General features: G+C 52.3%; 1 protein-coding gene across 2 annotated transcripts in view; it reads left to right on the plus strand.

Annotated features, from left to right (window-relative positions):
- The first annotated feature begins 802 nt into the window (after positions 1-802).
- The window catches only part of LOC101801165 (syntaxin-binding protein 4), a 36,900-nt gene continuing 23,672 nt past the window's right edge, over positions 803-14,030 (plus strand). Inside the window, exons 1-6 of one of the 2 annotated variants that reach the window (XR_011803473.1) lie at positions 803-925; positions 2,299-2,372; positions 5,889-5,984; positions 6,694-6,763; positions 7,154-7,228; positions 13,552-13,637. Coding sequence is in view for 1 of the 2 variants with exons in the window: in XM_021276597.4 (XP_021132272.4) it covers positions 879-925; positions 2,299-2,372; positions 5,889-5,984; positions 6,694-6,763; positions 7,154-7,228; positions 13,552-13,637 (448 nt within the window). In the remaining variant the exon portion in view is untranslated. The remainder of the gene's footprint in view (positions 926-2,298; positions 2,373-5,888; positions 5,985-6,693; positions 6,764-7,153; positions 7,229-13,551; positions 13,638-14,030) is intronic. The other variant, XM_021276597.4, reaches the window with a different exon arrangement.

Consider the following 14,030-nt stretch of genomic DNA (forward strand, 5'->3'; position numbering starts at 1 on the left):
AACATCTGGCAGAGTCTGCAGCCCTAAGCAAACACATCTGTATCGGGTCCACGGATGAGCTGGACTGGTGTGCACCGATGTTCAGTTAACGAGGTCTGGTCCAATTAATGAGGGTGGCCTGGAGTGTGCAGAGATGCTGCGGGGCAGCGTGGGTTTGACCCCATTAATGGAGCTGGGCTGTCCCAGGGTGCGGGATGTGTGCTGTCCCACCCAGCCCGGTGCTCGTGGCCCAGGAGGACACGATCCCATGTCCCACCTCTGGGGTCACCCCGCTGTGGCTGGGGGCACAAGGGGAAATGGGGCAGAAGAGGCTGTTTAAGGGCAGGTCCTGCTTCTGACCTCCTGATGGCCAGCGGAACAGCTCAACTCGCCTCGCGTTAAGCAGGAAATGCTGTGGGCTGGAAAAGATGCAAAAGAAAAAAACAAAAAACGCAACTAAACCCCTGAGTGCTACAGTCTGTTATTGCTTCCAAAGCTTCGCCGGGGATTTTAAGTCTTTAGGGATGCCAAGGATGCGTGTCCTGCGCTGATCGCTGCCTTTCATCCCTGGAGGGGATGTTCCCAGAAGATGAACAATAGGAGGTACCCAGACAACGATCCCATTGTTTTAGTTGTGTGTGGGGAGCCCTGCGGGGGGCTGGGGCGGCTCGCTGCCCCTGTGCTCAGGAAGGCGCTCGCGATGGGCAGCGTTGGCTCTGCTTGGCTTGCATAAGCTTTAATCTAAAGTTGGAGATGTTTTTAGCTGATCTGTGTTAATGTTGGGTGGAATTAACATGCATACGGGGCGACCACGTGACCCCCGCCCTCCCCGTTTCGCGTCGTTTTGACGGATTCCTGCCAAATCGGGGCGGCCGGGCTGGGCTGCTGCCGCCAGCAAGATGCCTGCTGTCTCCGTGCTCTACAAGGGAGCCATCATCATCAGCAGGTGACGGCACGTAGAGGGCCGGGGTGGGGACGTGGGGGGGTCCCAGGCTTCCCCCAGCACGGGGTTGGGGCTCGTGGGATGGAGGACAAGGTTTGGTGGCACCGGTAGGCACCTGCTTCGGTGCCACCTCTACCCTCGCCCTGCCTTTCAGCCCATTTTGAGCTGTTTCTCTTTGCTCGTGGCAGAGTTTTCCTTGAGATCCATGCTGAAAATCCCAGGGGGTGGCTGGGGCCAGGCTGGGCTGGCTCCCTGGGAACCCCAAACACCATTTTCTGGCAGAGCAGTGGGGCCGTATGGCTGCCTTGTGTCCTGAACAGGTGAAATGTGGGAATATCGAGGGGGGTGGTTTGTAACATGGATAAAAAGCTTCCAGCCCGAGCTGCAGAGGTGGGCGTTACTGCCCATGGGTGGATGTTGTGACTGGTGTTTGTATGGCTGGTAAGAGCACTCTGTGAGGTTCCAGCCCGTTTTGCTGTGCTCGGAGGAATGCATCTTGCCCTGCTTCATCGTCCCTCCTCAGCTGCACCCAGTGAAGATCTGGGACCTGATCTTGGTTCAGAAACTCTTTTTCCTCTTGCAAATTAAATTCCAGAATGAGAAGTGTTTTGGGAGACCCCTGCCTGTCTCTGGGCTTGTTGTGCCAAGGTCTTCTGGTCCTCCTGGGGCGACCCCATGGAGGAGGAGTGATGCCTGGAGTGGGGCTTCCCCAAAGCTGGGTTCCATTAAACCAGATTTAAAAATCGATAGAAGGGAGTGGAGGGAGACTGGCTAAAACAGCAGCTGGGATGTGACTTGGCGTGGGGGAAGCGAAGGTTTGGGTTTCTCTCCTGCCCTCTTTGGGAGAAGCTCCCACCCTTAACCTGGAGGGGCAGAGATTTGGGGCCAGGCTGTAGATCCCCAGATCTCCTGGTGGGATGGAAAAATGAGTCCCTGCCTCCCCATGGGCCACCCCGCATGTAGTACAGAACACTGGCAGTGCATGTGGTCTGTTTTTTTTTTTTTCATTACGGGCTGTGTGTGTCTGTGAAACGGGTTTATTCCCGGGACATTGGTCCTAGCCCTGATCTCACTTCCACCCAGCTGGACAGCTGTCCGGCCCTGTTAATCTGGGGTAATGAATCGCAGGCAGGTCCATCAGCTTTGCTGGGTGGGGAGGATGATGTCCAGCCCCGCACATATTCTCTCGGTTATCAGTATAAACCCTGGGGGGGTGGCAGGGGGGATGTTTTTTGCCAGGGTGGGCTTAACACACGGCCCTGACTCTCAGCCTGAGCCTTCTGGTAGCCCTGCGGGGTCGGAGGCAGCGCTGGCACGCAGGTGGACAGCTCTTTGTCATCACCAATTCAGGAAGATGTCTCTCCTCTCTCCCCCAGGACACTCATGGGACCGTACGGGATGGATCGAACCATGCATTGCTTTGACTTCTACGACTGTGCCAACGGGCTGGGTGAGTCCTGAGCCCCCACTGGGGGAAATTCCAGCGTCCCGCGCATCCCCAGGGTCCGTGTCCTGATCTGTCCTCTGTCTGAAGTCCGATTTCTCATGGGAATACCAGTTCTTGTGTCTGCCTGTGCTGAGCTTCTGATAGAGCCTTTCACAGCTGGGGGGTTCAAATAAGGTCAAAATCCCAATTAATTCCTGCTGGTGATGAGCAGCTGCAGTGCTGAGGGCTGCACGGGAACCTGGAGCTGGGGCTGAGTAGGGTGGAGGGGAAGGCTTTTCACAGCTTTCTGCAGATCTTGCTGACTTCTCCAGCTTAACAAAACAAGTCCCATACACTTCCCAAGCCCGTGCTGGTGTCCTGGCCCCCAGGAAGCCCCTGCCAGGTGCTGGAGCCTTCCTGGGGCCTGGTCTCTATGAGGGTAGGTGGGATCCCATTGGAAACCCTGGCCCAGAGTAAGAGCACGAGCACAGAGCGAGTCAGCCAACCTTCATAGGGCACCGGACATCAAAGCACAGAGAGGAGGGTCACAACCATCTGGGTGACCACCTGGGGGCCCGTCCCAGGAGTTCCTCCTCCCCAGAGAAACAAGTTCAGGTTTCCTGGCACCACTCGTTAATTAGCGGCTGCTCCCAGCTCTTGGCTAACGGGGCTCTACGCTGCAGTTCGCAGGCTCTCTTCTGATCACCCACTCATAAGGCCCATGGGAACTTGGGGAAGCTCCTTTGCTCTCTGAATATTTTAATCTCAGGAAGCAGTTGTGGCTGAGTTGATGGCATTTTAGCTGTGGGGTTAGATTGGTTCATTAAGGACTGGTCACAGCCCCCCACGAGCTGCTCCGCTGGGTCCCCACACAGCTCCTCTCCAGCTGCTGCTGCCTGAGGGGCTCTGCGGGGTCTCTCAGACCTCTGCGGGGTCTTGAACCATGCTGCAGGAAGGCACAATGATGCAGGAAGGCACAAACACATTCTGGAAACAAGGCTCCTCTGTGAGCACCTGTGCCTGGTGCCAGCGTCTTCCACCCAGCTGCGGGTGCTTGGCAGGGCAGAATCAGTCTGCTCGGGGCCAGTGAGGCAGGTCAGCGTTTGGCCCTGGCTCTGCTGCTCCGTGGCTTGGTGTGGAAACCCACAAGTGGACCTGGGCAGGAGTTCAAAGGGGTTACCTGGCGGTTCCCAGAACGGAGCTTGGAATTAAAGAATAGCCGTCAAAGGGAAGTGCTGATGGAGGAGTGTTTCTCGGAAACGCCAGGATCCCATTATCTTGACCTTCATCTCCTTAGGACAAGGCAGAGAGCGATTCACCTGCAATCTGTCCCTTCCTCCAGACAGAGAGCGCTGGCTGGGGCTGCGGGATCAACAGAGGGATTACGGGAAATGTAATTGAACATTGCTGGCTTAGGCGCAAAGCGGGCAGCCTCGCTGCGTGCAGACCGCTGGGACCACGGCACCGTGCTGGCAGGGATGGCATCCCCCAGCAGGCAAATTTCAGTGTGAAGGTGGTGGAGCTGGGAGGAGGAGAGTTTGGGATCAGAACCTGTGCTGCCTACATGCCCAGCACCCCAGGAGCCGTGGGGATTGATGGCATTTGGGCTAAACAACCAGATTAGCCGGGAGACCCCTGACCCGTGGCGCAGAGCCGCCTGGCGAGCCGGGAGCAGGTGAGATTATAGGGCTGAGAAGTTGAGAACTGTGACACTGGCATTAGTGGGAGCAGGATTAGATGTAGCAGGGAAGCTCAAGGGTCTTGGGGAAACTTATACTATTGCTAGGAATCCAAAGAAAACTCCGTCTTGGCTGGTGCAAATTGCGATCCCACCTGGATTTTCCCTGTAAACCTCTATTCTGCAAAAGAGAAATGAGTGGAGACGTCAGCATCAGCACCAGGACCTCTGCCAGAAAGGAAAGATTAAAGAGAGGGATCCAAAATAGGCTAGATTATCTGGCCCTAAGTATGACTTAATAAGCATTATACTGGGACTTTGATGCTGTGATAATTAAAGAGCCGTTATTTACCTAAACTGGGTCCCAGATATAAATTCAATCGAAACAGGCGTTTATAAAATAGGAAGGCTCCCGGGAACGCTACCCGAGCTGTGGAACTCCCAGACAAAACCCCAAGGAGAAGCAGACAGAAGACAGGTACCTGCTCCAGACTGCAGCAAATGGCCTGAGCCTGTACCCCCGTGGGCACCAGCAGGGGACAGGGCAATGTTGTCACCCATGGTCCCACTGCCCGACACCACCTCTGCACCTGGGGGCACTCCCGGTGCAAGCAGCAGCACCCACTGGGATTGCCAACAGGGGAGAGAAGGAGCTCGTTGGTTTTGTCCCCCCTGTCAAAGTTTGAGTGTGGCTGGGAGCGATGCTGTGAGTAATCGCTGATTTTAATAACGAGATCGGATTTTCTCCTGACATTGTTGGGGATGAAGGAGGATTTGTAGATACTTCGGCTATATTAAGCCATTATTACAATTGATGTGCGGACACAAAAGGGAAATGAGTCATTATTCACTTGATGCCCAGGAGCCCGGCACCGACAGACGTCACGGTGCTGTTGGGTGCTGTCCCTGCTGGGCTCCCCCCGAGGTGCAGACCTTCAGGTCCTCCCGCTATGATCCTCATCCCGGGGGTTCTCTGCCACCCGCCTCGGTGAGTTTAACACGAGGCAACTTGAGAGACGAGGCCTTTCCCTAGGATAGCTGAAAACCACAAGAGTCCTTAGTGCAGGGCTTAGGTTATACTGGAAGGGGAGCAGCGGATGGAGATCGTGCCACTGTCCCCAGTGGTCCTGAGCAAGGGCCAGCCCTGGGGCATGTCCCCAGTGCGGTGCCAACTGTCCTCAGCCTGCCCTCCCAGCCACAGCAGCAAAATGCCTGACTGGCGGGTCCCGGGAGAGATTTGTTAATTAAAGCCAGGCTTTTTAATCCTTCTGTCTGCAGCCTGCATCCTCGAAGTGGGATTTAATGACAGCGGGCAAATAAGTCTCTTGCGCCTTTCCCAGCCAGCTTACGCACGGCAGCAGGGACGCAGCCGTGTGGTGCCAGCCCCTGGGGAAGGCACCCATGGGGTTTGGGGAGCTGCAGGGCACCAAGGGACATCCCTGCCTCTGAGCTGCTCAGATGGTGCTCAGAAGTGGCTGCTGCAGGGGATGCAGTGGAGCATTGCCTTCCCACGACAACATCTCATGGGTCCCATCATGGCAGCTGAAGCTTCCCCAGCAGAATCGCCTCCTTTCCCAGCACGGACCAATTTAAGTGCAAACGATGAATTTTTTGGGTTGTGGGAAGACAGTCGCTCCCTGCCTGTGCGTTCCCCAAAGCTTGTTCTCCATCACTGCAACACGGAGCAGGTGTTATCAGATGTTTCTGGCCTCTGTGCTGCGTCAGCAGCCTCGTCCTGTTTCTGCCGCGGGTGTAGCACAGGAGGCACGCAGGACCTGCCACAAAAGCGGTTTACAACAAGCCTTAGATCCCAAATCTGCCTGGTTCGTGCCTTTGTGCCACGGGCGTTTCTCCTCCCCCAGGTATTAAGGTGATCGGCGGCATCAAGGAGCTCACCGGGGAAGAATACGGAGTCTATGTCAAGAGGATCCTGCCAGGGGGTGTTGCTTATGCTGACGGTGAGTGAAACGTGGAGGGGGATCAGCAGAAAAGCCAGAAGACAGACAGGGTACTTCCATACATTGCTTTTTGGGGCATTTGGGTGCTTCCTCCCAGATTTTCCAGCAGTGGGGCTGGTTTTTACTGTGATAATCACCGTAATGACGAAGGGCTGCGTTGCCCCTGGGCTCCACAGCACTTAGAGGATTGCTTTGTGGCTTTAACCCCAGCTCCATCCCTGCTGCACAAAGAGCTCGCTGCGCTCTGCTGCCTGCAGCGGGATCGCGTGCAGCCCCAAAGCGACTTACCAGCAGGCATTAGGCAAGGGTCCGCAGAGTTCACCTGCTGGAACTTAAGCCTTTTTTTTTTCCAAAAGTTACAACATCATTTTTCCACCTGATGAAGAAAAAATAAATCCCGAGCAGGTGGAACCACTCGTGGTTTTTCCCACCTGACCTCAAACTGAATGAAGCAGAAGTTTTCTGGTATTTTTGTGTTTACTTTCGTAACTTCCCATAGCACGGGAGGCCTCTGACGTTGGCAGAGTTTTTCAGGGCCGTGGTAGATACTTCATCTCTGGACATCTTGAAAAACAGGTCTGATGAGCACCTCAGAACAACCCATGCATATTTCATCCTGTCTCTGGGCAAAGGCAGGAACAGCCCAACCTCTCCAAGTCCCTCCAAGCTGTATTTTCTGCAGTTTTTATCCATTAGTTTTCTTTTCTAGGGCGCCTGCAGCCAGGAGACCAGATCCTGGAGGTCAATGGAGATTCCCTAATTGGGGTTACCAGCGAGAGGTACCGTATCCGGACGGAAATCTCGCATTCCTCTCGGTTTTGTATAATTCTGTGAAGTGGTTTGGGCCGCAGGTTGAACGGAGGACACTGGGGCGTTGCTTTGTCTGTGCCCTGGTGCAAACAAAGGGTTTCTGCACCCAGCACTGTTTGCAAGGGCCAACATGGAAATTATTGATGAAATTATCGATGAGAAGTTTCTCTCTGAAAACAGAGCAGTGAACCCACCTGCATGTGTGAGAAACCTTCTCTTACTTAGGGTGCTACGCCTTGCACCGCCACACAGTGTGCTAAGGCTGCACGGGGCTGCCCCACAGCCATCCAGCCCAGTAATGGTCCCCACCCCAAAAAAAAGCCCCTTGGCGTTGACACGTTGTGGTCCTTGTCCTGCAGGGCTGTGGACATCCTGCGGACGGCGTCGGCCACCAGCCACATGCGCCTTCTTATAGCCCGTGATGACGATGCCAGGTAAGGCTTCTCACACCGGGAAGGGTGGTGGTGGTGGTGGCACTTGGAACCTCTACAACTGGACGGTGTTTGAGCTGACCGGGCTCAAAGCCCACGGTGGAGACAGATGTGGCCAAGGGTCTTTGGCCTAGGGTGGCACAGGCATGGGAAGGCTCCTTCAGCACTGCTGGGTGGTGTTGAGTTGCCTGTGGCTTATCACGTCCTACATAAAGCTCTGGATGGAGATGTGCAGTGACAGCAGGATCTTCCCTTTCTTTTCCAGCTAGATGGGAGATAAGGTCTCCTTCAAGCTGCCTTATATGGATTTCTTCTTCCTAGGGAAGATGGGTGGTTGCTCCCTGTAAGGTCTTGCTTTCTTCAGAGGTGGTTGGAGGCATTGAAAGGAGAAGAAAAGTGTTCAATTTGGTTATGGCTGGAGTTAGCTGTGGGACAATGATGTTCTCACAGGAGAGGACAGGGTCGTGGAAGCTAAGGTATGGGATTAGATGCTCCCATCCCCAGGGAGACTCGCTGCAATGTGCTGGATCTCCCCTCCTCCTTTGGCTAGAAGCACACCTCTGGAAAGTTGAGGTGCACCAAGAACCACTGGAAGAGAGTGGGTGAAGCCCAGGCGCCGTGGTGGGTGGGAGGGCTGGTGGCGTGAGGCTTGGTGCTGCCGTGGGTGGCTGCAGATGCTGCGGTCACTTGCTCAATGTACCTGCATCCCGTTAGGGTCAGGGATGATGGTTTCGTTTCTTATCCACCAACAGCTGCGGAGCGTCACTGCCTTAGCGGGCTGGTGAGCGTACTGTAATGACAGGGATGAGGCTCATTTTAACGCAGTAATATTCTGGTGGAAGAAGTATTTGGTATTAATGATGCTTTTTACCTACCCATATTGTGCTCTTCAAGTGGAAATTGCATCTCAAATTATTATATTAGCTGTGAGTCCCTCAGCAGCTGCCGAGGAAGTTCTGGGTGAAGCCAGCAGCTCGCCCAGCACTGGTGTGAGGAAGGACGCACAGCTCGCTGCTCACCTGGCGTCCTGCCTTCACCCGTGTCTGCCTGCTTCAAGCTGCTCAGGCACCTCGACCTCGCCTCCCAACATCTTAAACTGCAACAGATGGTTGTTAAAATATCTGCACGCGTGGCTTTGGCTGCGGCTGTGGCTCACGTGCATCCGTTGGCAGCCCTCAGCCTCCCTGCAAGGCAGCACAGAACCTGACCGGGGACCAGCAGACCTTCGGCAATTTGCTTGGCCTCCATTTGCTTATCTGTTAAATCTGCAGAAGGTTACCTGGAGGGACAGTGGAGAAGTAATGAGTTTATTATTATTATTAAGATTTGCAGAGATTTTACTCACCCAATCTTCTGGCAGCCTTTAATACATGAATACATATTTCCAGGATGAAGGGCTGTGGAAAAAGGAGGAAGGATTTTTCTGCTTCCTACTTTTTTTTTTTCTTACTTTTTTTTTTCTTTTACTTTTTTTTTTTTACTTACTTTTTTTCTCTCTCTTTTTTTTTTTTTTTTTTTTTCTTTCTTTTTTTCCCCCTTATGTTTGTCTTTATTTTATGATGCCAGGCCATCTTTCCAGCAGGTGGGTGAGCAGACAGCCCCCTGCCCAGGGTGCTGGGCACGATCCAGCCTCCTGGCAGCTGTTTGCGTGCAGGTTTTCTGCATGAGCCCCGTGTGGACGAGGCACGCTGGGGAGGAAAGGCGATGGCTCTGGGTTTGGAAGAAGATTCACCCTGCCTGCCAATTTTCCCAATGACTCAGCCGAGTAGCATTTTGTTGTGGTTGCCCTTGGGTGAATTTGACTTATAAAGGCTATTATTTGTCCCTGATGTTAATTATAGGCCCCAATTACCTGCGCTGTTAATGGAACTCAGTCCTGGCATGTATAAGATGCATGCTTTCAGCCTGGCACATCAGACATGCTGCAGAGCGCTGTAGTAATGCTAGGGCTTAAAGCAGAAAATTCAGATTCAGAGCTGGACATGCTGGGTTTGGAAGATCCGATTTCATCTGTGCTCATCTTTGGCTAATGAGGATAATTTTATTGCTTACGCGTAATTATTGTTTATTCATTCTCAGCCTGAAAGTTACAATAGTGCCTTGTTTCCATGGGCTGCGCAGATATTGTCCTGGTCTTTCAGGTTTGTCGCTGTGAGAAAGCCTGCCTGCGCTGCACCTCCTCGCACTCGCAACGTATTTAGCATTTTATCACGCATCTGTGCACGGCACGCACAGTCATCTTGTCAAAACTGGGCTGCTGCGTTAATCATACATCTACACGTACGATCATTGCAACGTTGCCAATTCATAATCCCGCACCCTAAGAAGTCAAGGAAGGTTGCCTGTGTGCAAGCACACAGCCGATATGCAGGAAGAGGCAGTTCCTGAAGCTGTTGCCCAGCCTGGTGCAAGGCAATCCCTTCATCCAGCCTGCCAAGCAATGCTGCTGTGTCACTTCGGGTGACATCCGTGGGCCACCACAGATAGGAAGCAGCTTCAGCGCCTGCTTTGTTCGAGCACTGACTCCTGCAGGCCTGCTGTCCTGGGGTCTTTAGCTGCTCCTGGAAAGAAAACCTGGACCCATTCACCCCAGAGCTGTGGTGCACGTGTGCAGGTTGCTGCTTCCCAGGCATTTACGGCAAAGTCCGGCCCAGCAGTGGTGTTGGGGTGCACAGGAGGGATGGGCTCAGGCCTGCGGCCACCACTGTGGAGTGTTGCCCACCCAGGAGCTGTAAACGATGCATCTGCTGTGGGCTGGGTGTGAGAAAATCTGCCTCTGCCGCGCTTGCTGCTTGCATCAGGCTTGCAGTGGTTGGGGTTCGGGGTTCCCGCTGCCCTGCAGGCTTTGTTTATTGAGGCACACTATTAATTCACCCGGTGTCACAGGCTCCTCTCTCCCCAGCCGCGGTGCAGGGCTGAGGTTTCCAGACGCGGTGCTGTCGCATAACCTTTGATGTCAGACTCGCCCTTTGTTCTCCCAAGAACAAAAGGGCAGGACAAAAAGGTATTATGAGATAAAACAACAATATTCTGCAGGAAGATTGACCCCCTCCTACTGCTTAATCTGTAGCAAAGTCGGCCGCAGCTGGCTACTGCTGGCAAGCCCCATTATCTGACCCCACACCGCAGGGCTGAGCTCTGCTGCAGGGATGCTCCAGCCCTCGCACTGCTTTATTTTAATGAAAAAGAGCTGGAGAAGGGATTGTCAAGATGAACTTTCTGCCTTATACAGCCCCATTACTTTTTTTTTTTTTTTTTGAAATAAAGCTGGGCATTTTAGACCTGTAGAGACTTGAGAATTCAGAATATTTTAATAAGGGACAAATTTTAAATATTAAAGATGACTTCTGAAGTGTCTTAGCGTCTGAAAGCACAAAGCAAAGCTTGTTAGCATTCTTCCAGTGCACTTGTTCATTAATCAGTAATGTTTGGGCATCATCTGCCCATTCGCAAATTCCTTCAAATACAACACTGAGCACAAAATTAATTCTTGGGAGATTCACACCAGAAAGTGTCTTGCTTGCTGCTGGGATAAGCTTCAAGTTAGTCATGTGTTTATGTCCTCGGTGGAATTGTTGCTTGCAGTATTGACCAACAAAGCAGGAGCCAGAAAGGCAGCGTGTGACGCAGGTCATCACCCTGTCCCTCGCCGAGCAGTCGCGGTGCGCAGCAAACAATGATGAACGCCGCCTTGCTTTGTGGATGACCTTAACAACTCAAAATAAACAACAACAAAGAATGCCCAAGCCTTGCCTGCCCTTGCTTGTAGCAAAAGGTTTGACAGCATGGGTTGGTGATTGGGGCTGCATTGTTTAGCAGGGTTAAAGAACACAGGAGCTGCTGGACTAGTTGCATTTGCATTGACTAAGAATTTTTCAGCCATTGTTTTAAGTTCATAACCTGTTCCATGCTCTGACGAATTATTATCTGTGGAAAATGTAACAATAGATGACCACAGAAACACCCAGCCCAAAACAAAAACCCAGCTGCGGATGGCTAGGTAATCACTGGAAATAACGTATTAGCTTCCAGCAAGTCAGCCCTGCCATTGCAATAGGTCATGGAGGGATAACTCCACCACCACGTGAGTTACCAGTGAAATGGGAGTCTGAATGACCTGTAGAAATTTCACTGGCAAATTGGGAAAACTCTGCTGAGCCATCCAAGTCTTAACCCAAGGAAACCATGGGACAGGAAACTGCGTCCTATTGCTATGGGATCTTTCTAAGCTTCATTTTTTTCCAGTGCTCAGACATATTCCAGTGTCTAGTGCTATGAAGCTGTCAGCTGGAATATCTTTGTAGATGGTGGGGTTTTTGAACAAAGCTGTTGTCTTTTTTTAAGGACATAGGTTTAGTTGATAGAGACAACAATGTCAATGCAAAATATTTGGATTCACCAAGGCATTCCACTAAGTGTTGTGTGATACTTGGATTTAAAATTAGCATTAAATCGAATGAATAAGGCATACATTTGATGGCAATATTAGATAAGGCAGGCATAATTCTTTGAAGTTAGTTAATGAGCTGGTTGCAAATGGGAAGACGTAAATTACTGAGAGCACTTCCAGCAGGAACCCAAGGAGCTGATGATTCACTCATCATTTAATATTGTTGACTCTAATCTAGCCAATAATATATAACATCTGTCCCAGTAAAGTATGCAGATGACACAATGTCTGCTGGTGTGCAGTAGCAGACTCCTCAGTGAGGAAACTGCTGTGGCTGGTTTCCTGCAGGTTTGTCTTGGGCTTGACCGCCTGTCAAGCGTGAGAGCTAGCCCTCATAGCCAGGCTTTTCATGTGGCTGTGGCATCGACAGGGCACCTTCCCATGGGAATTCCCGCCTGCCTTCAAAGTGGACAGCTAATGCTGCCGCTGCCAGAGAAGCAGCAATTTCAGGGTCTCTCCCGTAATGACACCTGTAAGAAATTAGTCATCCCTGGGACTTCTCTGCCTGAAGGTTGGCTTGATTTGGAAGCGTTGGGTTATGAAGGGAGAGGGCTGCACATATGCAGAGGAGTGGTAGCTGCATTGCCCAAAGAGCCAGCATGGCAGGGATGGGCGCATGAGGCTGGTGCTTGACCGTGGCATCCCCTTTCCGTGCCTCCTCATCCAAACGGATGTGAGAGGCTCACAGCAGCTCAAAGAAGGATTACAGAAATGATGCAGGAGCTGGTAAACATGGCTAATGGTGGTTCTTAATGGCTTAAGAACTCAGCGTGTTTCACTTGGTGAGGAAGGTCGTGAAGCAACACCTCTTGTGTGCTAGTGATTACGGCTTAGGGAGGACTAAACACCTCTGGGTTGTTACACGGTAATCAAACTCAACCTGGGAGCAAAGCATTAATGAAAGCTCCTGAGCATCACAGCAGCTTCCAGATGTTGTGGATGTGGCTCCTTTGCCGTGAGGTAATATATGAAGCAGGGGGGTTACAAGACAGAGGGATAATGCTAAACTTTTGTGCGCCACCATTCCCACTCTCTTCTGTGCTGGTGTGGCCTCACTTTGAATCCTGAATGCAGGTTTGGGCACCACATTACATAATGTACATAAAATTGTTAGAGACTGAGCAAATGTGGGCTACAAAGATGGTGAAGAGTCTAGAGAGGAAGGCATACAAGGAGCAGCTGAGGTCCCTGGGTTTGCTCAGCCCAGAGCAGAGCAGGCCGAGGGGAGGCCTCATGGCGGCCTGCAGCTCCCTCACAGGGGAGCGGAGGGGCAGGCGCTGAGCTCTGCTCTCTGGGGACAGCGACAGGACCCGAGGGGACTGCATAGAGCTGGGACAGGGGAGGGTCAGGATGGGGGTTAGGGAAAGGTTCTGCACCCAGAGGGTGGTCGGGCACTGGGACAGGCTGCGCAGGGACATGGTCACAGCACCGAGCTGCTGGAGTTCAACAAGCATTTGGACAGTGCTGTCAGACATCGGGTTTGTTTTTTTCAGGTGGTCCTGTGTGGAGCCAGCAGTTGGACTCAATGCTCCTTGTGTGTCCATTCCAACTTGAGATATTCTGTGATTCTGTGACTCCTCCCTGTACTTGAATTTACTAAGAAGCCCCTCTGCTCTCGGTATCTGTAAACTTAGCATGTCTCTGCTGGTTCAGCATCCTCAGTCACAAGATTGATCATGGACCTTAAGCCTTGCACAACCTGTTGAGATTGCAGGGTTCAGGCGTGAGAAAGCTCCTGTCTGCTCCCCATTGCTGGAGGGAGCCAGCCCTACAGACTCAGTAATAAGTCACAGCCATCAGGGCGCTGCTGTCACACGGTGGGGTGGGGAATGGTTTTGAGCAGCAGCTGCTGACCATCCCGTGTTTTCCTTTCCAGGAGAGAGTTCTCAGAGCTGCTGGAGAAGTTTGGCTCCCAGAGCAACACCGGCTCTGCACGGAGCTCACCAGTCCTGCATGGCAGCAGTGAGTACTGGTCACTGGTGGTGGTGCTTGGGGAAAACCGAAACCCCCTTTATCCCACTGCCAAGAGAGTTTTCTTTATCCCATTGTTATTTTGAAGGAGTTCTGATTTGATTTAATTTGGTTTGGGTTGAAGGAAGCAATGTCCTGCTCTTTACTGAAAGCATTGAGTGCATTTCCAGGCGTGGAGCAGCCAGCACGGCTGGCAGTGCCTGCGCAGAGCGAGGCAGTGAGCCAGCATCCACCTGGGGAATTTAGGGAGAATTGAGCTGGGGCCAGAACAGACTTCCAGATACCCAGACTCCACTTTAACATGCAGGGCTGCCAGCAATACCCATCTCTGCAGATGCAGCTTTCTACAGTGCATTTCAAAGCATTTCAGCTATCGTTCATTTG

The sequence above is a fragment of the Anas platyrhynchos genome, chromosome 15 (assembly GCF_047663525.1).
Source record: "Anas platyrhynchos isolate ZD024472 breed Pekin duck chromosome 15, IASCAAS_PekinDuck_T2T, whole genome shotgun sequence".
Classification (NCBI taxonomy): Eukaryota; Metazoa; Chordata; class Aves; order Anseriformes; family Anatidae; genus Anas; species Anas platyrhynchos.